At 44.4% G+C, this 25,083-nt stretch overlaps 1 protein-coding gene across 1 annotated transcript in view; it reads left to right on the top strand.

Moving 5' to 3' along the window:
• The window catches only part of LOC129694217 (serine-rich adhesin for platelets-like), a 74,282-nt gene extending 50,673 nt beyond the window's left edge, over positions 1-23,609 (top strand). The window contains exons 18-22 of the mRNA XM_055630933.1: positions 2,568-2,736; positions 13,302-13,490; positions 15,614-15,660; positions 16,585-16,691; positions 22,781-23,609. Coding sequence (XP_055486908.1) covers positions 2,568-2,736; positions 13,302-13,490; positions 15,614-15,660; positions 16,585-16,691; positions 22,781-22,837 — 569 coding nt within the window. The 3' untranslated portion in view covers positions 22,838-23,609. The remainder of the gene's footprint in view (positions 1-2,567; positions 2,737-13,301; positions 13,491-15,613; positions 15,661-16,584; positions 16,692-22,780) is intronic.
• The last annotated feature ends 1,474 nt before the right edge of the window (positions 23,610-25,083 follow it).

The raw sequence follows: 25,083 nt of genomic DNA, 5'->3' as shown, positions 1-25,083 counted from the left end.
CAGCTCGGAGTCCTCGCCGACCATCGATCGATGACTTTCCGAAGCAGGGTCCGGAACGCTACCAATCAATGTTCTCCAGAGACCCGTGTAAAGGAGTGAACTGCACATGCTGGTTTAAAACGAAGACAGACACAAAAAGCTGGAGTAACTCAGTGAGTCAAGCAGCATCTCTGGAGAAAAATAGGTGATGTTTCGGGACGAGACATCTGATTAGGATGTCTGAAGAAGGGTTCCGATTCGAATCGCCACCTATTCTTTTTCTCCAGAGATGCTGCCTGACACGCTGACTTACTCCAGCTTTTTATGTTTTTCTTCCCAGATCTGACTTACCTGCTGAGTTACACCAACATTTTGTGTCCTTTTGTGCGTATTAACCAGCATCTGCAGTTCCTTTAGACATTACCTAACTTCAGATTTTAGAGATATAGCGCGTAAACAGGCCCTTTGGCCCACCGAGTCCGCGCCGACCACCTATTCTTATACACTCCAGGGACAATTTTACAATGTTACCGAAGCCGATTAACTTACAAACCTGTAATCTCTGGAGTGTGAGAGGAAACTGGTGCACCCATGGTCAGGATCGAACCCCGGTCTCTGGGGCTGTGAGGCAGCAACTCTACCACTGTGCCGCATGTAGTCAGATTAAATAAATTGCTGGTGTTGCTTCCAAAGACAGAGGCACTTATAATATTAGATCAGAATTGCATCTTTCCGCTAATAAAGTCAATTATTAGTCAATTAATAATATAATTAATTATTGTTGGTGACATTTCACCTATGAATGTCAGACTATTTTCGCAGAGGTAAGGGCCAATTAGGCATAGCAAAAGGTATGAACATTTTTAAACATTTTTTTCCGACTATTTTGTCAAATACAAATACAGGGAGAATGATCAAAGTGCTCACATGGCTCACTGTTAGAAGCGTTCTGAGTTTAAATGTTCCGTGTATTCCTTCTTAAAGTATACATTTTTGTGTGGCCAAGGGTGCGATTGAGAACAGCTGGGAAAGGGCGGAGGGGGCATCACGAATAACAGCGTTTCCCTGGCCATATCATGGCCGATTCCCCAGCCGTTACATTAATCAAGCTCTGTTTAACTCCGCCTTCACACCATCCCCCTGTGACATGGGTTAGTCATCGCTGGGCGGGCTGTGGGCCGAATGGCCTGCCAACGGGAGTCAGAGACTTGACACTGAGATCCATTGTGCAGGAAAGAACTGCGGATGCTGGTTTTTACCGAAGATAGACACAAACGCCACCTGTTCATTTTCTCCAGAGATGTTGCCTGACCCATTGAGTTACTCCAACATTTTGTGTCTGTGTTCACTATGAACATTGCATTGTTTAATTTTAGGTAACTTACACTCTCTCTCTCTCCCTCTTTACTCTGAAACACACGTTGGAAATTTAAACTTGGGCGCAACTAACATCGTCTTACTACCGTGGGAACTTGTTAACTCAGCGGGCAGGCAGTAGTTAATTGTTGCTGCCTTCAGTTTCCCAGGGGGTCGGGACGGGACTGGAGTTGGGAGGGAAAGGTGGGGGAGTCGAGGGAGAGGAGGGGGAGACAGATGGGGGTGTCTTCATTTACTGGCGGCGGGTGTCTGTCACTGAAACAGGCAGGTGAGATTTCACATCCACCTTGTGTGTGCCTCTCTCTCTCTCCCTACTTCCCTCCCTCTCACACAGGCTGAGAGACTCTGCCTCTGTGAGTGTACGTCTCTTTCTCCCCCTCTCCCACACACAGTAAGCTCAGACCATCTGTGGCTCCCACATACACAGTAAAACTCTGCTTTGTGTGTGTATATACATCTCCCCTCATTTCTCTCTCTCCCCCCACCCCTCTCTTTCTCCCCTCCCCACCTCTCTCTTTCTCCCACCACACCTCTCTCTTTCTCCCACCACACACAATAAGACCGATATATTCTGCTTAGTCTCTCTTCGCTCCCACACACACAGATAGACCAAGGTCATGTGCGCTGTTTCTCTTCTGCCAGTCACCCCGAAGTACATCACACTGCCTCTGTGCCTCTCTCTCTGTCTCTCTCCCCCTCTCTCCTAAGTAATGTGGCATCTTCCTGCAGTAAAGTCACGGCATGTCTCCAAATGAGTCAATTCAACCAAGGGAGGATATTTATAGTGTGTGAAAAAAAAAGTGACATCATTTGTGCCACGTGATGGTTTAATTACACTTGACAGTTACAATGTTAATTCAAGATTTAACGGGAAAGCTCGGGAGAAATAACACAAATCGCACAAATAACAGAAATGCCGAGTACCGTGGGAACTCTTTGTCTACCCCCCGTTATATCGTGTGATATCGTGCTAGACAACAACCACTTCACTCTGGTCACATCTTGCATCAAGTCGCCCCGTGAGAAAGGCCTATTACAGATTTTCCTTTGATATTATCTGTATCAAATACCCAAACTTCCACAATTTCTTTTCAAAGCATTTATTATGAATGTTTCCCTTTCCGAAATATTATTGATAATACATCCATTATTTCCCAATTCTGAATTGATACTCAGCCTTAAATTACTGAACATTGCCTTTTTTATTTCAGTATCGAACGAACAGTTAGTGGGTTACTTTAGCTGCAACGACTCTATATATGCTGGTTATGTGGTTGAGTGGGATGAGCAAAATGGAGTCGTTTGCCGTTCACCCTGTGACATGAATTACTGTATGAATCAAGCAGAGTGCCAGCATCTGCGGACTGGACCTTCGTGCAAGTATAAAGACATATTTTTTTAAAAATATTGAGTAGTTGTTTGAGAGGGCAAGGAAATAAATTTTAAGTGAATGCATTTTGTCGTGTTATAAGCTAATCTCATTAATAACTTGTACGTATCTTTTCAAAAGCTGTTCTCTATTGTGTAATGAAAAAGACCATTGCATAATGCCCCAAAAGGTTTCAAGAAATAATTCAACTGAGCCAGGTGCTGCATTTCTCAATGTTATACCATACTAGACCAAGTAGGACCCGTTGGGCCCCATTCCCCCAAAGCAATAATTCACCACTCACCCATTCCCCCAACGCAACCCGTTTCTACCACCACCCATTCCCCCAACGTAACCTGTTTGCCCAACACAATATTTCACCACTCACCCATAGCCCACAACTGCGCAGGCACGGCTCATTTCCCCATATATCCCAACACGCCCTCTCCTCGTCTTCACCCTCCCTTTTCTCACCCATTTTATCCTCCCCTCACCCACTCCCTCCACCTCCCTCCCCTTTCCCCCACCCTCAGTCACTTCCTACCCCCAGTCGCTCCCCCCACCCTCCTTAACCACTCACCCTTCCCTACCCCCCTGATCAATTGGGCCCTGTTCCCCAACACAATATTCCACCACTCACCCGTTCCCCCAACACAACCCATTCCCCCAACGCAATATTTTGCCATTCACCCACAGCCCCCAACTGCGCAGGCGCAGCTCATATATGCCCTCCCCCTCCTCTTCACCCTCCCTCTTCCCTCTTCTCTCCCCTCGCCTCCTCCCCTCCTCCACTCCCTCCTTCACCTCTCCCTCCCTTTCCTGTTCCCTACCCTCAGTCACTCCCTCCTTCACCTCTCCCCTATCGCACTCCCCCACTAAACACAATGTTTAAATAACATTTCTTGTCCACCCCTCCCCCACTCCCTCCCTCTCCTTGAAACAATGTAACAAATCTCTCATTGCACTGGGTGGAACACTGTTGATTGACAGCACATGTAAATGAGATCCCATAGTGATGTCATTGTCGGGTGGAGCAAGCTTATGTAAATGGTATCTCATTGTGACATCATAGCTGCAAACTGCCAGTAACTGCCACAATGCAACATTGAAAATGTCAATAACTTGTAAAAATTGTAGAGCTTTCGTGTACTATTTAGGCATAGTTCAGATAACGAAAAGCTGCTGGCAAACAAACAAATACACTCACTCAAATACAAGATGAGAGTTTTAGTAATAAACTAGACCAAGTGGGACCGGTTGGGTCCCTGTCACATGGGTGGCCTGGTCCCCCAATGTAACCACTTCCCCCAATGCAATATTCCATCCAATGCAATATTCCGCTATTCACCCATAGTCCCCACGGGAGGCCTAGTCCCCTAACGCAACCCGTTCCCGAAGGCAATATTTCACCACTCACCCGTTTCTACAACGCAACCCGTTCCCCCAACGCAATATTCCACCACTCACCCATAGCCCTCAACTGCACAGAGACTGCTCATTTCATCTGATTTACCCTCCCTCATTTTTAAACTAAGTAAAATGCAATTGCACATTCTAGCTAGCAGAACTCAGTGTACTGTGACTTAAATAAAAATGCAATTGCACGTACCAGGGCTAACAGGACTCGGTGTACTTGGATAGCAACAACGGTTGGATTAGCCGAGCCATTGTAACATCATCAGTTGAAGCTGGTCATTTTAAATTCAAAGTATCACTGATTTTTTTAAACTCTAATGTATATGAAAAGAGAGAGAGAGAGAAGAAGAGAGGGGGAGAGCCGGGGGGGGGAGCCGGGGGGGTGGGGGGGGGGGGGGGGGGGGGGGTCTATCTCGACTGCTGGTGCTGTCTGTATGGAGTTTGTACGTTCTCCCCATGACCACTTGAGTTTTCTCCAAGATCTTCGGTTTCCTGTTTCCACGCTGTATCTCTAAAATTAAAACCAGTGACTAGTGGTGTGCCTCAGAGATCAGTGCTAGGCCCATTGATGTTTGGGGTTTATATTAATGATTTGGATGAGAATGTACAAAGCATTATTAGTAAGTTTGCATATGATACAAAAATACTAGAGTTATGACACTAAAATACTATAGCTATGACACCTGGCTTTTGACCCCCGTTCCCCCATCACCAGTACCATCCTATTGAAATTTGGTCCAGCCCCTGAGGTATTGCATTGATATTTCTTTCAATTAGGAATTACAACTCAAATGCGGCTTATTTCCCGCACTGTTGGAACAACTAAGTCTAGAAATCTTGCTCATCCTCAGCCTCCCTAACCGCAATTTTCTGCAACTACTACCTTGTTAGGGTCATGAAGAATTTTCAGGCATATTATTTCCTGACTGCCACTTATCTGTGCATGTTCAACAAATCACAAATGTGAGAACTGTAATTGAATTCATTGTGTGAAGGTGATGATGATGATAAGCTTTTAAGGTGATATCTCAAGGTTTACATAGACTTTGTCAAGGCATTTGTCAAGCTACCACATGGCAAACTGGTCTCAATGGTTAGTTTACATGGGATGCAGGCTAAGCTTTCTAATTTGATACAAAATTGGCTTGCAGATAGGGTAGTGATTCAGCATGTTTTTCAGGCTGGACACTTGTAACAAGTTGTGTGCGACATGGATTGGTGCTAGATCCATTCTGTTTGATATTTCTATTAACAATTTGGATGTTTCTTTATGTTGCATGGTTAATATGTTTGCAGATCACACTAGAATTGGTGGTATGGTGGAGTGTAAAGGAGGTTTCCCAAGATAAACTGGGCCAATAGTCTGAAGATAATCCAATTGTTTTAATTGAAAATTTTAAGAGATTTTAAGAAATACACTAGGGAAAGAGAGTAACTGGAAAGAAAATAGAGCCCCTCATAAATCAAAGTGGTAATTTATGTGGAAAGCTGCAGCAGATGGGCAAGGTCCTCAATGATCCTTCTTTTACTGTGGAGAAAAACATTAAGGCTAAGGAACCTCAGACAGTTAGGATAGACACAAAATGCTGGAGCAACTCAGCGGGACAGGCAGCATCTTTGGAGAGAAGGAATGGGTGACATTTCAGGTCAACTCTGCTTCAGTGCCGAAATGTCACCCATTCCTTCTCTCCAGAGATGCTGCCTGTCCCGTTGAGTTACTCCAGCTTTTTGTGTCTATCTGCAGTTCCTTACTACACATTGAGACAGTTAATGCAGTTGTTTTGAGGATATTAAAGATGGCCTAGAGCATCTGAAGGTCAATAAATCTCCTGGGCCTGATTAGATATCCGGGAAACATAGAAACATAAAAACATAGAAAATAGGTGCAGGAGTAGGCCATTCGGCCTTTCGAGCCTGCACCACCATTCAATATGATCATGGCTGATCATCCAACTCGGTATCCTGTACCTGTCTTCTCTCCATATCCCCTGATCCCTTTAGCCACAAGGGCCACATCTAACTCCTCCTTAACTATAGCCAATGAACTGGCCTCAACTACCTTCTGTGGCAGACAATTCCAGAGATTCACCACTCTCTGTGTGAAAAATGTTTTTCTCATCTCGGTCCTAAAGGATTTTCCCTTTATCCTTAAACTGTGACCCCTTGTCCTGGACTTCCCCAACATCGGGAAAAATCTTCCTGCATCTAGCCTGTCAAACCCCTTAAGAATTTTTAAAGTTTCTATAAGATCCCACCTCAATCTTCTAAATTTCAGCGAGTACAAGCCGAGTCTATCCAGTCTTTCTTCATATGAAAGTCCTGACATCTCAGGAATCAGTCTGGTGAACCTTCTCTGTACTCTCTCTATGGCAAGGATGTCTTTCCTCAGATTTGGAGACCAATACTGTACACAATACTCCAAGACCCTGTACAACTGCAGTAGAACCTCCCTGCTCCTGTACTCAAATCCTTTTGCTATGAATGTTAACATACCATTCGCTTTCTTCACTGTCTGCTCCACCTGCATGCCTACTTTCAATGACTGGTGTACCATGACACCCAGGCCTCATTGCATCTCCCCTTTTCCTAATCGGCCTCCATTTAGATAATAGTCTACTTTCCTGTTTTTGCCACCAAAGTGGATAACCTCACATTTATCCACATTATACTGCATCTGCCATGCATTTGCCCACTCACCCAGCCTATCCCAGTCACCTTGCAGCTTCCTAGCATCCTCCTCACAGCTAACACTGCCCCCCAGCTTCGTGTCATCTGCAAATTTGGAGATGTTGCATTCAATTCCCTCGTCCAAATCATTAATATATATTGTAAATAACTGGAGTCCGAGCACTGAGCCTTGCGGTACTCCACTAGTCACTGCCTGCCATTGTGAAAAGGACCCGTTTACTCCAACTCTTTGCTTCCTGTTTGCCAGTCAGTTTTCTATCCACATCAATACTGAACCCCCAATACCATGTGCTTTAAGTTTGTATGCTAATCTCTTATGTGGGACCTTGTCGAAAGCCTTCTGAAAGTCCAGATATAACACATCCACTGGTTCTCCCTTATCCACTCTACTAGTTACATCCTCGAAAAATTCTATAAGATTCGTCAGACATGATTTACCTTTTGTAAATCCATGCTGACTTTGTCCAATAATTTCACCACTTTCCAAATGTGCTGCTATCCCATCTTTAATAACTGACTCTAGCAGTTTCCCCACTACCGATGTTAGACTAACTGATCTGTAATTCCCCGTTTTCTCTTTCCCTCCCTTTTTTTAAAATTGGGTTTACATTAGCAGCCATGTCCTTGTTCCCCATGATCAATTCTCCTGTTTCTCACTGCAAGGGACCTGCATTTGTTTTAACTAATCTCTTTCCCTTCACATATCTATAAAAACCTTTGCAGTCAGTTTTTATGTTCCCTGCCAGTTTTCTATTTCTATTTTCCCTTTCTTAATTAAGCCCTTTGTCCTCCTCTGCTGGACTCTGAATTTCTCCCAGTCATCTGGTAGGTTGCTTTTTCTGGCTAATTTGTACGCTTCATCTTTTGTTTTGATACTATCCCTGATTTCCCTTGTTATCCACGGATGCACTACCTTCCCTAATTTATTATTTTGCCAAACTGGGATGAACAATTGTTATAGTTCATCCATGCAGTCTTTAAATGCCTTCCATTGCATATCCACGGTCAACCCTTTAAGAATCAATTGCCAGTCAATCTTGGCCAATTCACATCTCATACCCTCAAAGTCACCTTTCTTTAAGTTCAGAACCCTTGTTTCTGAATTAACAATGTCACTCTCCATCAAAAACTCAATGAAGAACTCATGAAGAACTCAGCCATATTATGGTCACTCTTGCCCAAGGGGCCACGCACAACAAAACTGCTAACTTTCTCTTCCTCATTACTCAATACCCAGTCTGGAATAGCCTGCTCTCTCGTTGGTTCCTCTACAAAAGAAATCCTAGTTGAGATATATGAATCATCATTTGACATGGGTGAGGTAATGGATGACTGGAGGTGGCTAATGCTGTCCCTCTATTTAAAAAGGATTGTAAGTAAAAGCCTGTAAATGATAGACCAGTGAGCCTCGTATCGGTGGTAGACAGTTGACTGGAGAGAATTGTGAAGCTTAAGATATATATACAGTTAGATGGACAGGGGCCGATTAAGGATGCTTTTGATGTGGGAGATCACGTTTTATGATATTGATTAACTTTTTTGAAGAAGTAACCAAAAAGGCAGACAAGTCAAGGCCGTAGATATTGTCTACATGGATTTAACAAGCCTTTGATAAGGTTCCGCATGGTTGGTTTGGCAAGAGATTGCACGGCATTCATGAAGAGCTAGCTACCTGAAGATAGAATTGTTTTCAAGGAAGGAACCAGAGGGTGGAGGTGGAAAGTTGTGTTTTAGTCTGGAAACCTGTGACTAATGGTGTGCCTCAAAGATTAGTGCTGGGCCCATTGATGTTTGTGGTTTATATTAATGCTTTGGGTGAGACTGTACAAAGCATTATTAGTAAGTTTGCATATGACACTAAAATACTGTAGATGATATCGTAGACAGTGTAGATGGTTATCAAAATTTACAGCAGGATCTTGATCAGCTGTGGAATATGGTTGATGTGGCAAATTAAGTTTAATGTAGATACGTGCATGGTGTTGTATTTTGGGAAGTCAAACCAGGCCAGGATCTTTACAGTGAATATGAAGGGCCCTGGGGAGTGTAATAGAGCAGAGGAATGTACAACAGGTAGATAGTTCTTTGAAATTGGCATCAAAGGTTGATAGGATAGTAAAGAAGGATGTTGATCCATTGACCTTCACAGCTATCTATCTATCTATCTATCTATCTATCTATCTATCTATCTATCTATCTATCTATCTATCTATCTATCTATCTATCTATCTGTCTATCTGTCTATCTGTCTATCTGTCTATCTGTCTATCTGTCTATCTGTCTATCTATCTATCTGTCTATCTATCTGTCTGTCTGTCTGGTTTGGCCTGATTCCTTAGTCCGCCAAAACCACCGAAAAACTCATAGATTTTTTCCATTTCGCTAGCGAATTCGCTTTTACATTCACTCATCCACTCTTCATTAAATTTTGTCGTTTTTATCTACACATATTTAATAAAATCCTTCCCCCCCCCAAAAATGTTTTCAAAATGTAAAAATAAAATTAAACAGCTCTCACCCATAGAGTGTTGGTCAACGTTCCATCGTGTGATGTCACAATGCCCAATGCTCACAGATGTCCAATCGGAATGGATACATTTACATATGCCTTTGCTCCAGCCCCAGCCCTCCCCCGGCAGCCTGTGATCGAAGCGCGAGATCACGAAAGAGGATTGGGGGTGATAGGGAATGGTGAATAGATGGACTGCCATTACCCCTCCCCCTCCCCACACTTTCCCTTCTCTCCTCCCCATCCCTCTTCTCCTCCCTCCACACTCTTCCCCCTCCCTTCCCAATCCCATCTCCCTCTCCCTTCCACCTACCCCTTCTCCCCTTCCTCTCATCCCTTCTCTCCACCTCTGCCCCACCCCTCTCACATCCCCTCCATTCCTCTCCACCCCCTTACCCCTCTCCCCCTCCCCGATCTCCTCCCCTCCCCATCCCTCTCTCCCTCTATGCCCCCCTTCCCCCTCTCCTCACCCTCTCCTCTCCCTCCCCAATCTCTCCCCTTTCCTCCTCCCCCTATCGCCACCCTCTCCCTCTCCACCCCTCCCCGCCTGTGTGTGTGTCCACCCCCCCTCATCTCGCCTGTGTGTCTGTGGGGTGGTTAGTGTGTGTGTGATGCCGCAGGCCCCCTCCCCCCACGCCCGTGCAACCGCGCGTTGGGGAAACGGGTGATGTCACAATGTCATCCCTCACACATGGCCAATTGCAATGGGTCTCATTTACATATGCCTTTGCTCCAGCCCCAGCCCCGCCACCTGCGTCAAAGTGCGTGATCACGTGATGAACATAACTGCCATTGAGACTCTCTCCACCCACAACCCGCCCCAAAACACAGGTTTTATAAATATCAAAGTATTAAATCTGTGTGGCCCAGCCGCCCGCCCGCCCACCCCCTTGCATTAATGTTAAGTTAACTCGCACTCGCATCCTCTGAGTTCCCCCTCCTCCTACATCGCCCCTGTTAACTGCTCCTAACCTCACAGCTGGATGCAATGGTAAACCATTAATTTTAAGCAGCCAAGCTACTGCTGCATTTACACTGTATGCTCACCCGAATCCGAACACGTCTGGGCATAGCTGCTGGTGTCAACTTCAAATGGCTGCTGTTCAGCTCTCCCGCGTGCGGCGCCTCTTGCAACGGCTGCGGGCGGCGCGAGGCTGAACTGTCCACCTGCCCATCTGCGATGGACTCCCTCCCCCACACCCATTCCTCTCTCACCCCCCTCCCCCACTCCTCTCTCTCTCCCCCATCTTCCTCTCCCTCTCCTCCCCCTCTCCATCTTCCTCTCCTCACCCCCCCTCCCCCCCTCTCCCTCCCACACCCACTCTCACCCCATCCCTCTCATTTCCCACACCACTTCCCCCATCCTCCACCCCCATCCCCCACCCCTCTCTCCCCCCACCTTCTTCCCTCTCTACCCCCACCCCCAATCCCCCTACCCCTCTCACCCCGCTTCCAACACTCCCCCCTATCCTCTCCCTTCCCCAATCTTACACTCCCCTCACTCTTCCCCCCTCCCCTCTCTCTCACCGCTACCCTCTCCCCCCCCCCCTCCCCCTTCCACTACCCCCCTCACTCCCCACTCTTCCCCCTCTCCCTCCCCTCCCCCCTCTCCCCCCCCCCTCTCCCTACCCCTACCCCTATCTCCCCTTCCTCTCATTCCCTCTCGCCACCTCTGTCCCGCCCCTCTAATATCCCCTCCCCCCCCTCTCTCACCCCCCTACCCCTTTCCTCCACCCCCTCCCTCTCTCTCTCCCTCTCTATCTACCCATCTCTCTCCCTCTCTCCATTTCCCTCTCTACCTCTCTCTCTATGTCTCTCTCCCAATCTCTATCTCTATCTCTCCCCATCTTTCCCCTCTCTCTTTCCCTCTCTCCCCCCCTCTCCCCCCCCCTCCTCCCTCCCCCCCCCCCCCCCCCGTCTGTGTGTTTGGGGGGTGGTTAGTGTGAGTGTGACGCCGCAGCCCCCCCCCCCCCACGCAAACGCGCGTCGGGGAAACAACGTGTCTGCACTGTGTGTGTGTGTGTTTGTGTATGTGATTTTGCATGTGAAACGTATTTCTCAAAAACCAGATGCAGAAACGGAAGGGGTTTAACTTACGATTTCATAAATGCACTCCTCTCTAGATTTGGTTAATTATTTCCCCAGATTTTGAATTAAATTGTTCACAAAACATCAAAAAATGTTAAAATCAAACTGCTGCATGTCACAGGGCCACCTCACAGATCCAATCACAATGGATCTCATTTACATATATGACATCACAATGGGACAGGGATGGGAGATTGGAACCTTCACGTGGTTCCACTAAAATCAAACTTCTGCATGAGACACAGTGCATCTCACAGATGTCTAATCACAATGGGACAGGGGTGGAAGATCTCTCCCCCTCCCTCCCTTTCACAATGCCTTTGCACCTGGCCCAACTGGCCCCGCCCAGCCCTGTCACACCCCCCCCCCCCCCCCCCCCCCCCAGCATGCCTGCTAGCCCCGCCCACTGACCTCACAATGCTGTTGCACCTGGCCCATCTGGCTCCGCCCGACCCTGCACCCCGGCCTGCTTGGTGGCCCCGCCCACAAATTTAATTATACGTCACTTAACAGCACTAATTCTTAACATTAACTTTTAATTTCAAAGAGTTTTTAAAAAATAAATTTGCTGTATTCATTGACAGCGTGTGTGTGTGTGTGTTCTCTCGTGCTCGTTCCACTTGCCAGTTGGCTGAAAAATCGCCTAAGTGATTCCTTACAATGTTATTGTGTCAGTAAGGTTTGAGTTATAAGGAAAGGCTGGATAGGCTGGGTCTTTTCTCCCTGGAGCGAAGAGGCGTGGGGTGCCTTTGCAGGAGTTTATAGAATCATAAGCGGCATCAATAAGGTGAATAGCCATTGTCTTTTCCTCCCGGGTAGGGCAGTCTAGAACTAGACGGCATGGGTTTAAGGTGAGAGTGGAAAGATTTAAAAGGAACATTAGGTACACACACTATGGTGCATATGTGGAAGGTGCTGCCGGAGGAAGTGGTTGAGGTGGGTACAAATAAAACATTTACAAGACATTTGTTACATGTATAGGAAGGTTTAGAGGGATATGAGCCAGACACCAGCAAGTAAGACTTGGTCAGCTTGGACAAGTTGGGATGAAGAGTTTGTTTCCATGCCTTCAGATTCATCACATTATTGTGTCTAAGTTCATCAATTAAACATTTCCAAACAGAAGTTTAAGATATATCAAACGCCACTGAAGATCAATGGGTTTATCTCAGTTTTTACTCTAAATCAGAATGTTAATTTTCAAATCACATTTTTAAACATAAGCACATAAACCTCAGCTGTTCAGTGTTGCACTGATGTATTGATCAACACATTGAAATGAGACCCCTTCAGGTGGCATTGAAGATCCCAAGCATTTCAAGAAAAAGGTGGAGAGTTAAACTTGGTTTCTTGGCCAATATATACGTCTCAATCAACCTCATTAAACAAGTTTAATTATTATTACGTTGCTGTTGTGGACGAAGCTGTGAGCAAATGGACAATACTTAAAAAAGCACCTTTGTTGTCTGAAGAACTATTATGGGCCTAACTTACTTACTCAATTCTTCCGGCATCTGCCAGCACCCGTAATAGGTCATTGTAGGTTGCTGAAAATGTTCAACATGTCCAGCGATGATTACGACTCTTTGGGCGACTACTCACGACCATACTCGCTTCACCCATGACAAGTCGCCGAGGTGTCGCCTGTATGGTCCTGAGTAGTCTCCTCAGTTGCCCAAAGAGTCAATAGCGTCTTTCTGGTCGTCGCTGGATTTTCAACACATCGACCTACAACAACCTAATACGGGTGCCGGCAGTTGCCGAAAAAGTCGTGTAAGTGGGACAGGCCCATTAGGAACTTAAAAGTTAAGATAAACATGCTAATCTTTTTACTTGATATCTTACCAGTCCCTAATGCCGCTGTGTTTTTTCCAGATGCGTTCCACGCACAATATATTCTAGCTTCGGTGACCACTGCGAACATCTATCAATGAATCTCAGGGCATTTTTTGGCATTCTGTTTGGAGCTTTAGCATTCTTGTTTTTACTGATGTTAGCCATATATGTAATTGTGTGGAAGTGCAAATCAAATGGACGGAACAGATTGACAAATGACACAAACAGGTACATTATTCTTTATATTGCTTCAAATCATGCAGAATTACGTGGAAGATGCATCTTTGTTACTGTGGATCCAATGTTATTAATTTCCATGTTCATCACCAAAACCAGGGTGTGCTGTAAACTAAAACTGCAGTCAATCAGAATTGTAATTGCAACAGTTGATAATGAAAGAACAATTAACTGTAGGTTTTGATTTTGTTTATAAATGAAAATACATTTCTTAAAAATTAGATTTTGATTTATTATTGTCATGTGTACCAAAGTACTGGGCTTTGCATGCTATCCAAACAGATGATATAACACAATAAAGAAAACACAAGTGCAATAGTCAGAGCATAGGGGAAGATACAGAATTGAGAATATAGTTCTCAGCATTGTAGTGCATCAGTTTTACAGACAAAGCCCAAAGTTCATGATCGGGTAGAGGTGAATTGGACAGTACCATAGTTTATGAAAGGACCGTTCAGAAGTCTGATAACATTGGGGAAGAAGCTGTTCCTGAATCTGGTAGTGTGTGCTTTCAAGCCTCTGTACCCTCTGCTGGATGGGAGAAGGAGAAAAGAGCAGAGATGCATGGTTCAGCTGTTCAACACCAAGATGTGGGACTCGGGGCTCCATCCAGGTCTGCAATTTATATGCTGGCCATTAGTGAGGACTGATAGCGTTGCTCTGTCTTTTGAGCCCTAAAGTCACCCTTGTCACCCCATACTGGATCTGATAGAAGCCGCTGTCTCCTCCTCTTGTGTAGGAAGGAACTGCAGATGCTGGTTTAAACTGAAGATAGACACAAAAAGATGGAGTATCTCAGCAGGACAGGCAGCATCTCTGGAGAGAAGGAATGGGTGACGTTTCAGGCCAACATCCTTCTTCAGACAGGTTAGGGTTAAGGGAAACAAGAGATGCAGATGAAGATGTGGAGAGATAAAGAACAATGAAAGAAAGATATGCAAAAAAGTAACGATGATAAAGGAAACAGGCCATTGTTAGCTGTTTGTAGGGTGAAAATGAGAAGCTAGAGTGACTCTGGTGGGGGATGTTTAGGGAGAGGGGGAATGCTGGGGCTACCTGAAGTGAGAGTAATCAATATTCATACCACTGGGCTGTAAGCCGCCCAAGCAAAATATGTTTCCCTTATCCCTAACCAGTCTGAAGAAGGGTCTAGGCCCGAAACGTCACCCATTCCTTCTGTCCAGAGATGCTGCCTGTCCCACTGAGTTACTCCAGCTGTTTTTGTCTCCTCCTCTTTGTCTGGCTACACATTTTCCCCGGCCAGTGATTTATCAATTGTAACAAACTCAGTGTTAATTGTGATATCGCCAGCTCAGCTGTTGCAAGCCCATGTGTTGGCACCACAACCCAGCACACGAGGTGATGCATCTCTGTATGTTATGCCATAATGAGCCCTTTTATGAACATGAGTGCCAATGCTCCTTGCTCCTCAAAGTTCCATCATCTCAGACATCAGTCAGGAATGTGACAGGATATTCTCTATTTGCATGGTAGAACACACCTCCAACAAGACTGAGCACCCAGAATAAAGCAGCTATTTTGAGCAGTATGTCATCTTGCACCACCACCGCACAGTTGCTTCAATGGGTATCTCAACAAACTGCAGTGCACTTGCTTTCCAAGGCTATTCCATTATAACCACCCCCCCCCCCCCTTCATGTACCTTCATGAGAAAATGTATAGCTTCTTAGCTGAGCAGCTCACAGCAGTTTTTTTAAGGAAATCGGCAATGAACAGTAAATTGCAGATACTGAAAATGTTTTGGGGCAAATTTACAGCTGAGTTTCATATTATCTTATATTTAATCAATGTTTTTGTAAGTGTGGTACTTACCTCCCTCCACCCTCCATATTGTCTACATGGTTGTGACCTTGGACATTATCTAGTTATCCCAAGTATTCCATATTTAACCCTCACCATAGACCTTTAAAAATCATTATCCAACTAAGCTTTCATGAATGAGAAATGTTTGATCCCAAAAGGGTTCTAAACTTTCTGACGGGACCCACCCTTTCCTCTTGGGGCAGAGAATGCAAAAAAACCTGCTGTAGCTCTAGGCAGGCTTCTGATAGTTGAATCATTAGGTTTATTGACAGCTCAATATTGTTTTGCAGCATTGGAGATGTGGATCGGCAAATATTCTCTTGGCAAACTAATCCATGTAAGTATTTTAATCACAATTTTAAATGTTGAATCACAGACCTCTTCAGATAGATATTTGATCTTTGATCTCATATTAATTGTTGCCATTGTATAGTTATTGCATTGCTTTAAATACTTTTACATTTTGTCATGGTAGAGTTTATGAAGGATTAACTAAATAGTGGGGTTCATTTCAACTATTTAGCAAGCCAAAAGCACTTTTAGTTTAGTTTAGAGATACTGTGCGGAAACAAGCCTTTCGGCCAACCAAGTCCGCACCGACCAGTGATCCCCACGCATTAACACCATCCTACACTAACATATATATTTGCATTTATACCAAGCCAATCAATATACAAACCTATATGCCTTTGGAATGTGGGAGGAAACCGAAGATCTTGAGGAAAACCCACGTAGGTCTCTGGGAGAATGTACATACTCCATACAGACAAGCACCTGTAGTCAGGATTGCTGGTACATGGATAGGACAGATTTGGAGGAATATGGACCAAATGCGGGCAGGTGTGACTAGTGTAGCTGGGACATGTTCGCCAATGTGGGTAAGTTGGGGCAAAGGGCCCGTTTCCATGCTGTATCACTCTATCTAATAGTTCTAGTATCTAGCTTTGCTACACCTAAAGTGGAGGTTAAAACACATGGCGATGACTTACTGTTTGCAAGGGGATCAAATGTAATAGACAAGCTGGGAAAATCAAAGCTCAGCAAACATCAGTAACCAAACTACCCTACAGTATGGCACTCACTTATCTGCCTCTATCAGATATGTGCAAACCACTAGTCATGCAACTATTTACAGATATATTGGCATGTTTTTTTTAAATTTTCACATGACAATAGAAACTAGATGCAGTTGGAAATGTTTTCTCAAGCTCTTTGAACATAGTGTCCATGAAAAACTAATGAAATGTATTTATTATTTCAGTTTCTTCTAAAATAAAAGATACAAGCATCTTGCCTACTTCGAATGAAAATAATCTGTCATCTTTAGCATGGAAACCACATCTTGAAAATGTCAACACTGCAGCAGAGGTACGAAAATAATATACAATAAGCCCATAGTTTGCATTAGGGTGCAAATTGTGTTTTGCTTGCAGTATAATAGAATATTTCTTAATAATTGGGTTTTGGTAACATTTTGGTAAAAGTATTAACCTCACAAACTGCTATTATTAATATTAAAGAGCACCTTCATCATGATTACAGGCTTTTGTATTCCTTTTAGTTTAAACCAAAAGTATAATATTGACAACTTCTATGATTATTCTCAGTTGTTATAATCTTTATCCATGTTTTAAATAGTAAGACCAAGTCAATGGATATTTTTAAAGCAGATAGATAGATTCTTGATTAGTACAGGTTATGGGGAGAAGGCAGGAGAATGGTGTTAGGAGAGAGAGATAATTCATCCATGATTGAATAGCAGAGTAGACTAGATGGGCCAAATGGGCTAATTCTGCTCCTATCACTTATGGCCTTACACCTTTCACTGTTTGTTTTCCAAGTCCTAATTATTTTTCACTCAAAAAGATGTCCAGAACAGCTTAAGGAACATGTTGCTATTGTTGCTCACAGAAGGTTAGCAGCCAAGTATTTCTAACATTTATTTCCTGACAACTATAGAAGCAGTGTATTTGATTTTCATAATTATACAATGGTTACACATTAGATGGACACAAAATGCTGGAGTAACTCCGTGGGTTGAGCAGCACATCTGGAGAGAAGGAATGGGAGACTTTTCGAGTCGAGGTCCTTCTTCAGACTGGGCGTCAGGGTAGAGTGAGACTAGAGATATGGATGCGCAAGGTGTGAAAACGACAGATTAAAGGAGACAATGTCAAGGAATTGTAGAATTGGCTGAGGGGAAGGTGACAAGAAGGCGTTCAAACAGTAAAATTAACCAGGAGGATAGAAAAATAAATCAGAGAACTAGGGTGAGGGAAAGACACAGAGAGAGAGAGTTAGAGAAATCAATATTGATACTGCTGGGTTGTAAGCTGTTCTCATACCTGGTGGTCACTCCATACAATGCTTCAGCTGATGGTTCAGTAGAGAATTGCTGACCTGATACAGGTCAGTTCATTTCTGAAGTCTACTCATGGACATTGTAATGAAGAAGTCAGGAACAGTCTAGAGTTTAGATATATAGGCACATCTGAACTCCTACACCGACACTGGACTTAGCAACGAGTCCACACAATCATTTTCTGAAGTACAGACGTATTTCATATCTGATCCTTCAACTATACTACAGAGATAGCTGCTTTTAATTATTTGTTTTACGTGGCATACCTTCACAGCAGGGTAGTGGAATCCTTCAGCAGAGGCCTTATTGCCACTCAACCACCCTGCGTCAAGGGATGGTGGAATCAACCAGGGCTCACATTTCAGCTCAGTTTGGTACTTCAGAGCCACAAAACAATGAGGCTTCTGATGCAGAATGTGGACACATCAGTGATAGATATTCTATTGACTCTGCATTGATTCTCGTTAGGGATAGCTATAAGTTTTCTAAGGTCCGGTTTTCTAAGGTCCGGCTCCATAACTTGCAGCGGGCAGGCTGCAAGTTAACGTACGATCGTGGGGCATTACTGGGTTTACAACGGTTAAGCAGTAGAGACTACGTGGACGTTGAACTCGAGGAATGCCTGCACTGTCTTGGACTGCTGTGTCGGGAGGACCCAGAGGCCTGCAGAATTGCGGAGACATTCACAAACACTGGCCGCTACAGAAGAACACGGAGGCGGCGCTACAGAAGGACACGGAGGACACGAAGGACACGGTGGCGGCGCTACAGAAGACAGAAGCGGGGCTGTCGAGGGGGGCTAACGGCGAGGCTAAAGGCTAACCCGTGGAGGACACCGCTCCCATCCGTTCTCCTGTCGATTGTCCGCTCTCTGGAAAATAAAATGGATTATCTACATCTGGATCTCACAATAAAATGGGAGGTGAGTGACTGCTGCGTTATAGTTTTGACAGACACATGGCTAAACTCATCTGTACCTGATGCGGCTGTTAGCTTAGGAGGGCTAACAACTTCCCGGCTCGACAGCGACACTGTCTCGACTGGTAAATCCTGGGGTGGGGGTGTGTGCATCTACACAAACAACAGCTGGTGTAATAATGCTACCGCTGTTTCCAGCCACTGCTCTCCGGACATAGAGTTTTTGACTGTGAAATACAGGCCATTCTCTCTGCCACGGGAGTTTACTGTGGTTAGCATTACTGCTGTATACATCCCCCCCCACAGCCAACACTAAGGAGGCTCTGCGTATTCTCTACCGTTCCATCAGTGAGTTGCAAAGAAATCATCCAGATGGCGTTGTCATTGTTGCTGGGGACTTTAACCAGGCCAACATGAAGACTGTCCTCCCTCATTTCCATCAATATGTGGACTTTGCTACACGTGGAGAGAATACGCTGGACCGGGTCTATAGTAATATCAAGTAGGCTTTCAGAGCAGTACCCCAGCCTCACCTCGGCTCCTCTGACCACCTCTCTGTAATGCTTATCCCAGCCTATAAGCTCCTGCTGATCAGAGAGAAACCCACTGCGAAGCAGGTTAGAGTCTGGTCTGAGGGAGCTACAGAAGCACTCCAGGACTGCTTTGAGTGCACGGACTGGGACATGTTCAGGACAGCAGCCACTCACAACCAAACCATCAATGTGGATGAGTATGCCATGTCTGTGTCGGGATATATACAGAAGTGCATGGAGGATGTCACTGTCATCAGGAACATCACAACCCGGGCCAACCACAAACCTTGGATTACTGCAGAGGTGCGTGCCATGCTGAAAGCACGAAATGCGGCTTTTAAATCTGGTGATTTGGGGGCTCTGAGAACAGCGAGAGCCAACCTCAACCGCGAAATTAGGGAAGCAAAGCGCGCCCACGGACAGAAAATCCAGGGTTTCTTCCAGGAGGGTAACAACACCAGGAACATGTGGGAAGGCATCCGGGCCATAACAAACTACAAGGCCCTTCAGATATCTTGTAAGGATGACACAGACTTTCTAAATGAACTAAATAATCATTTCGGCAGGTTTGAGGCACTGAACACCACTACAGTGAGGAAATTAGAGCCACAACCAGGAGAACAGACACTGTCTTTTGAAACTGCTGAAGTCTACAGAATCCTGGAGGGCATTGACCAGCGAAAGGCAGCCGGACCGGATAACATACCGGGGCGTCTGCTTAGGGGATGTGCCGACCAACTGGCTCTGGTCCATCATGTTTCAAGACAGCCACCATCATACGAGTTCCCAAAAAGTCTACAATAACCTGCCTGAATTATTATCGCCCCGTAGCACTCAATAATAATGAAGTGCTTTGAGAGGCTTATTAAGCAGCACATGGTCTCTAAACTCCCCTCTAGTTTTGACCCATTCCAGTTTGCTCATCGCCCGAACCGCTCCACAGAGGATGCTATCTCCTCTGCAGTCCACCTGAGCCTACAACACCTGGAGGAGAGGAACACCCATGTGCGGATGCTGTTTGTTGATTTCAGCTCAGCATTTAACACGATAATTCCCCAGCATCTGGTGAGCAAACTGGCACCCTTAGGATTCAATACCAGACTATGCAACTGGATCCTGGATTTCCTTTCTGAAAGACCCCAGTCTGTGCGGGTGGGGAAGAACACCTCCTCAGTCATCACACTGAGCACCGGCTCCCCTCAGGGCTGTGTCCTGAGTCGGCTGCTCTTTACATTGATGACACATGACTGTGTCGCCAGGTCCACTACTAACCATATCATCAAATACGCGGATGACACAACAGTAGTGGGCCTCATCCGCAATAACGACGACCAGGCATATAGAGAGGAGGTGGAACAGCTGGTGAGCTGGTGCAGCAGGAACAACCTTCCCCTAAATGTGAACAAAACCAAGGAGATTGTCGACGATTTCAGAAGGAAAATTCAGCCCAGTCACACTCCACTTTGCATCAACAACTCAGCAGTGGAGCAGGTGAAAAGCATCAAGTTCCTGGGGGTGCATATAACGGACACCTTAAACTAGTCCACAAACATTACATCTCTGGCAAAACGGGCACAGCAGCGGTTGTACTTCCTCCGCAGGTTGAGAAGTTTACACCTCCACCCTCCTATCCTCGCCACTTTCTACAGAAACACAATTGAGTCGGTCATGACCAGCTGCATCTCTACGTGGGTCGGCAGCTGTACAGCTGCGGACTGGAAGTGGTGAGGACAGCGGAAAAAATCTTTGGGACTTCTCTTCCTTCCATCATGGACATGGGGTACAAGCGCTGTCTGATTAGAGCTAAGGGCATTACCAGAGCCCCCACACCCACAATTTGGACTGTTCATACTGCTTAACTCTGGGAGGAGGTACCGCAGCATGAAGAGCGGGACAACCAGGTTCTGCAACAGCTTCATCCCCCAGGCCATAAGATTACTGAACAATCAACAAAACCGAGGCTAGAACTTTTTAAATATCGACACCTTTTAAAAACTTTTTATATATATTTATTTTACAGAACCATGCACATGAGGCATTTTTATGGACGCACCTAAGCACTTTTTACTATTACCTGATTTCGGAGAGTCAAATGCAACACCATTTCGTTCAAGGTGCACTGTGTCTAGGTGTATATCTGAATGACAATAAAGTTTTCATTCATCCATTCATACATTCATACATTCATTCATTCATACTAATCTCTCACTGTGTTCTGGTAATTTGTGAAATCTGTTTAGCTACCCTGTTTTCTGATTTACCACCTTTAAATCCTATATAGCTTCTGCACCTTGATTAGATTTCTTCATAACATTTCCTTTCCAATGAAAGGGATACCCCAACGTCTATTTCCCACAAGATATGGTGAATTAGCCAAACATTGCAGTCTAATTTAGAGATTTCAAGTAATTGTTATTTTTCCACTGTATCTCTGACAGTATTACACCATTTAATTTATCCATGTTTGATGATGACGCCTGATTTGTACATCAGTCTAAACATTATCAGTACAATAAAGCACAGAACGTTGCCACCTCAGTAGTTTTGGAATGTTTCCATAATCCATTCTCAGCACTTTTAGCAATAAAACTAAATATTTTCTCTTTCTGTTCAGAATAGAGCTTCCTATTTAAATCAAAATCAGTTATTAGATTTTCACGGCAGCCAGTTTAGTCTGTCTTCTTTTAGTTTAGATATGTCAGAGAAGCGATGCAGAAAAAGGGCCCTTTGCATAACAGCCACTTTCTAAGGATGGAACCCAGAGGAAGTCCGCACCAACGAAGTGATCCCCATATGACGGGGACATTATTCAAACCCATGGCGACTTCTCGAGGGACATTTTGAGACAGTTCCATGCCTTTATTACATCTAGCAATTAAACGCGCTCTACAACCTCGTCTCCATTGGTTCAGAATGTGCTGGGACTCGAAAGAAGCACATATCCCAATTCTGGCCTCCCTACACTGTTCACTTTCGGGTTCATTTTAAGTTACTGTTAGAAAACCCCTGCCCGTGCCCTGGAGGTACCGAGGTCTAGTCGGAGGCTCAGAGGGGATAGAACCTTCTCTGTTGCTGCTCCTGGAGGTACCGAGGTCTAGTCGGAGGCTCAGAGGGGATAGAGCCTTCTCTGTTGCTGCTCCGGCACTCTGGAACACCCTGCCGCTGCACATCAGACAGGCCCCCTCACTGTCCATCTTCAAATCCAGTGTTAAAACGCATTTGTACTCCCTGGCTTTTGACCATGCCTGAGGCTTTGCTTCTGTTTGTGGTGTTTTTGATGTTTCTTTATTTTACATGTCTTTTCCTACTATTTCTTTTGATTGTTATTTTTGGTGTGTGTATTAACTTTTTTTGCCAATGATTAGTGATGTACAGCACTTTGTTGCAGCTATGTTTGTTTTTAAAGTGCTCTATAAATAAAATTATTATTATTATTATTATTAGGGACATTATATTTATACTAAGCCAATTAACCTACAAACCTGTAGGTCTATTGGAGTGTGGGAGGAAACCAAAGTTCTCAGAGAAAACCCATGTGGTCACGGGGAGAACGTACAAAGTCCACCACCTCTCATTTTCTCTAATGTTTAGCCATTCAAATAACATTACCTACCATACCCAGTAAAATGTTCTTTTTTTTTTAGATTAAAATTCAAAGACCATCACTCAGAAGGAACGGCGATGAGTCCAATGTACCATAAATTCACCACAAATCAAAGCCTTTTGAGAATTTCATTGATGCTCTGTTTCGTGCAACAAGTGATCCACAGGTGTGACCTTTCAATTCCACCGTGAAATCATCACAGGAATCTGGGTTCATCAAATACATGTACTTCAATATATTTTGAATTACCTATGCTTTAAATCAACATTATTTTCTTGTCTTGTTTTAAAATACTGACACCGATGTTCGAATGAGTAATTGCTATTTTTGGAACTTTTATGTTTCGAGTCGTATAAAGATTAGTTTTATTCCTGCCTTCTATCCATACCGGCACCTTATCACTTATAGGCGTGATCATTAATTACTTCGTAAAAGTTGCAAAGAAATGTTTTTGGGAAACTAAATGGATAAACTTTAATGCTGCACACAGCCCTGATAATGTAGCTCAATCCCTCAACATTTGTTTTAACTATTGAAACGTACAAATATAATTAAAAGTACATAATTGTGTGTATTTTAGAGCACTTTAATATATATATATATATATATATATATATTGATATATTTAACGAATAACCGGAATTTTTTTTGCATGGAATATTAGTATTTTACAATCTGATTTCTGGGATAAAATGTAATTTGTATGTGAATGTTATAGTTAATTTGTGTGAAGGTTGACAGAGTTTGCACTAGAAATTCACCTGCATTTAAATACGTTAATCAATTTAAAGAAAATAGTTCAACAATTCTGTTCCAAATATTACATTTTGAAACATTTAAATAAAGAAAACAACTGATTAAATTAGTGAGGGATTTCTATTCTGTTCTGAAGAATAATGGTATCTCCAGCAGATAACATTAAGGTTAATCCCAATAGATTTTACAAGTACATTGAGGGAAAAATGATAACCAGAAATTAAATGGGACCGCTCAGAAATCAAAGTGGTCAACTCTGTGGAACCATGAGAGATGGGTTAGACCCTTAATGAGAATTTCTCCTCTGTTTTTATGATGGAGAAAGGACTGAGGAACTTGGGGCAGTCAATGGAAGTGTCTTGAGAGCAGTAAGATTATGGTCGAGGAGGTGCTGAAGGTCCTGACATATATATGAAGATAGACAGATCTCCTGTGCCAGATCTGATGCATTGTGGGAAACTAGACAATAAATTGCAGGTACCTTGGCAATTAAATACAGGAGAGGTGTCGGAAGACTGGAGAGTGGCAAATGTTGTGCCTTTATTCATGAAGGGCTACAGGGAAAATCCTGGGAACTACAGGCCAGTGAGCCTAACATCTGTGGTTGGAAAGTTACTGGAGAGTATTCTGAGGGATAAGATATACATACACCTAGATGGACAAGATCTGATTAGGGATAGTCAGCATGGTTTTACATGTGGGAGGTCGTATTTGAGTTTTTGAAGATGTGACCAAAAGGTTTGATGAAGTCAGAGCTGTAAACATTGTATATATGGATTTCAGCAAGGCATTTGATAAGATTCCGGAAGGTTGGCTGCTCTGAAAGGTTAGATTGCATGGGATCCAAGTAGATCTCCCCAGCTGGATAGAAAATTGGCTTCATGAAAGGTAGCAGAGAGTGATAGTGGAAGATTTCTTTTTGGACTGAAGGCCTGTGATGAGTGGTGTGCCTCAGGATTCGGTGTTGAGTCCATTGCTGTTTGTCATTTACATCAATGATTTGGATGAGAACGTACAAGGCATGTAAAGTTTGCAGATGAGACAAAATGGCGGCGGCGCGGGCACATTGCGACGCCCTGTGTCTCTCAAGAATTCGAGAACTAGCGACAATTCCCCTACCTGTTTCAAGTCTGCTCACATGGAGCAGTCTTGCGTTCCTTTCATACAGCCGACTGGAACTTCTGGACTTCGGATCCTGCGGCTGCAACAACTTTTTGATCGATCTTCATCTCGCTCCCAAACTAGTCGGAGCAGCGGAGCGGCAGAACACCCGCGGAGCAGCAGAGCGGCAGTATACCCGCGGAGCGGCAGAATGCCAGCAGAGCCGCGGTGCGGCATAACACCGGCGGAGCGGCAGAACACAGCAGGAGCTGCGGAGCAGCAGAACACCCGCGGTGCGGCGGAGCGGCAGAACACCAGCGCGTACCAAGTCAGCTCGGCCGGCCGGAGGCACCAACGGACGGCGACGCGAACGAAAGCACCGTTCCTTTGACATTCCAGCTCACTAGCTTTATGTGTCTATCCATGCATAATAAAGAAAAACGTTAAGTTGTAATGTAAATACAATGAAGCAAATGACAGGCTGAA

The sequence above is a fragment of the Leucoraja erinacea genome, unplaced genomic scaffold (assembly GCF_028641065.1).
Source record: "Leucoraja erinacea ecotype New England unplaced genomic scaffold, Leri_hhj_1 Leri_580S, whole genome shotgun sequence".
Taxonomy (NCBI): Eukaryota; Metazoa; Chordata; class Chondrichthyes; order Rajiformes; family Rajidae; genus Leucoraja; species Leucoraja erinaceus.
This window is presented reverse-complemented; position numbering and strand designations above follow the sequence as displayed.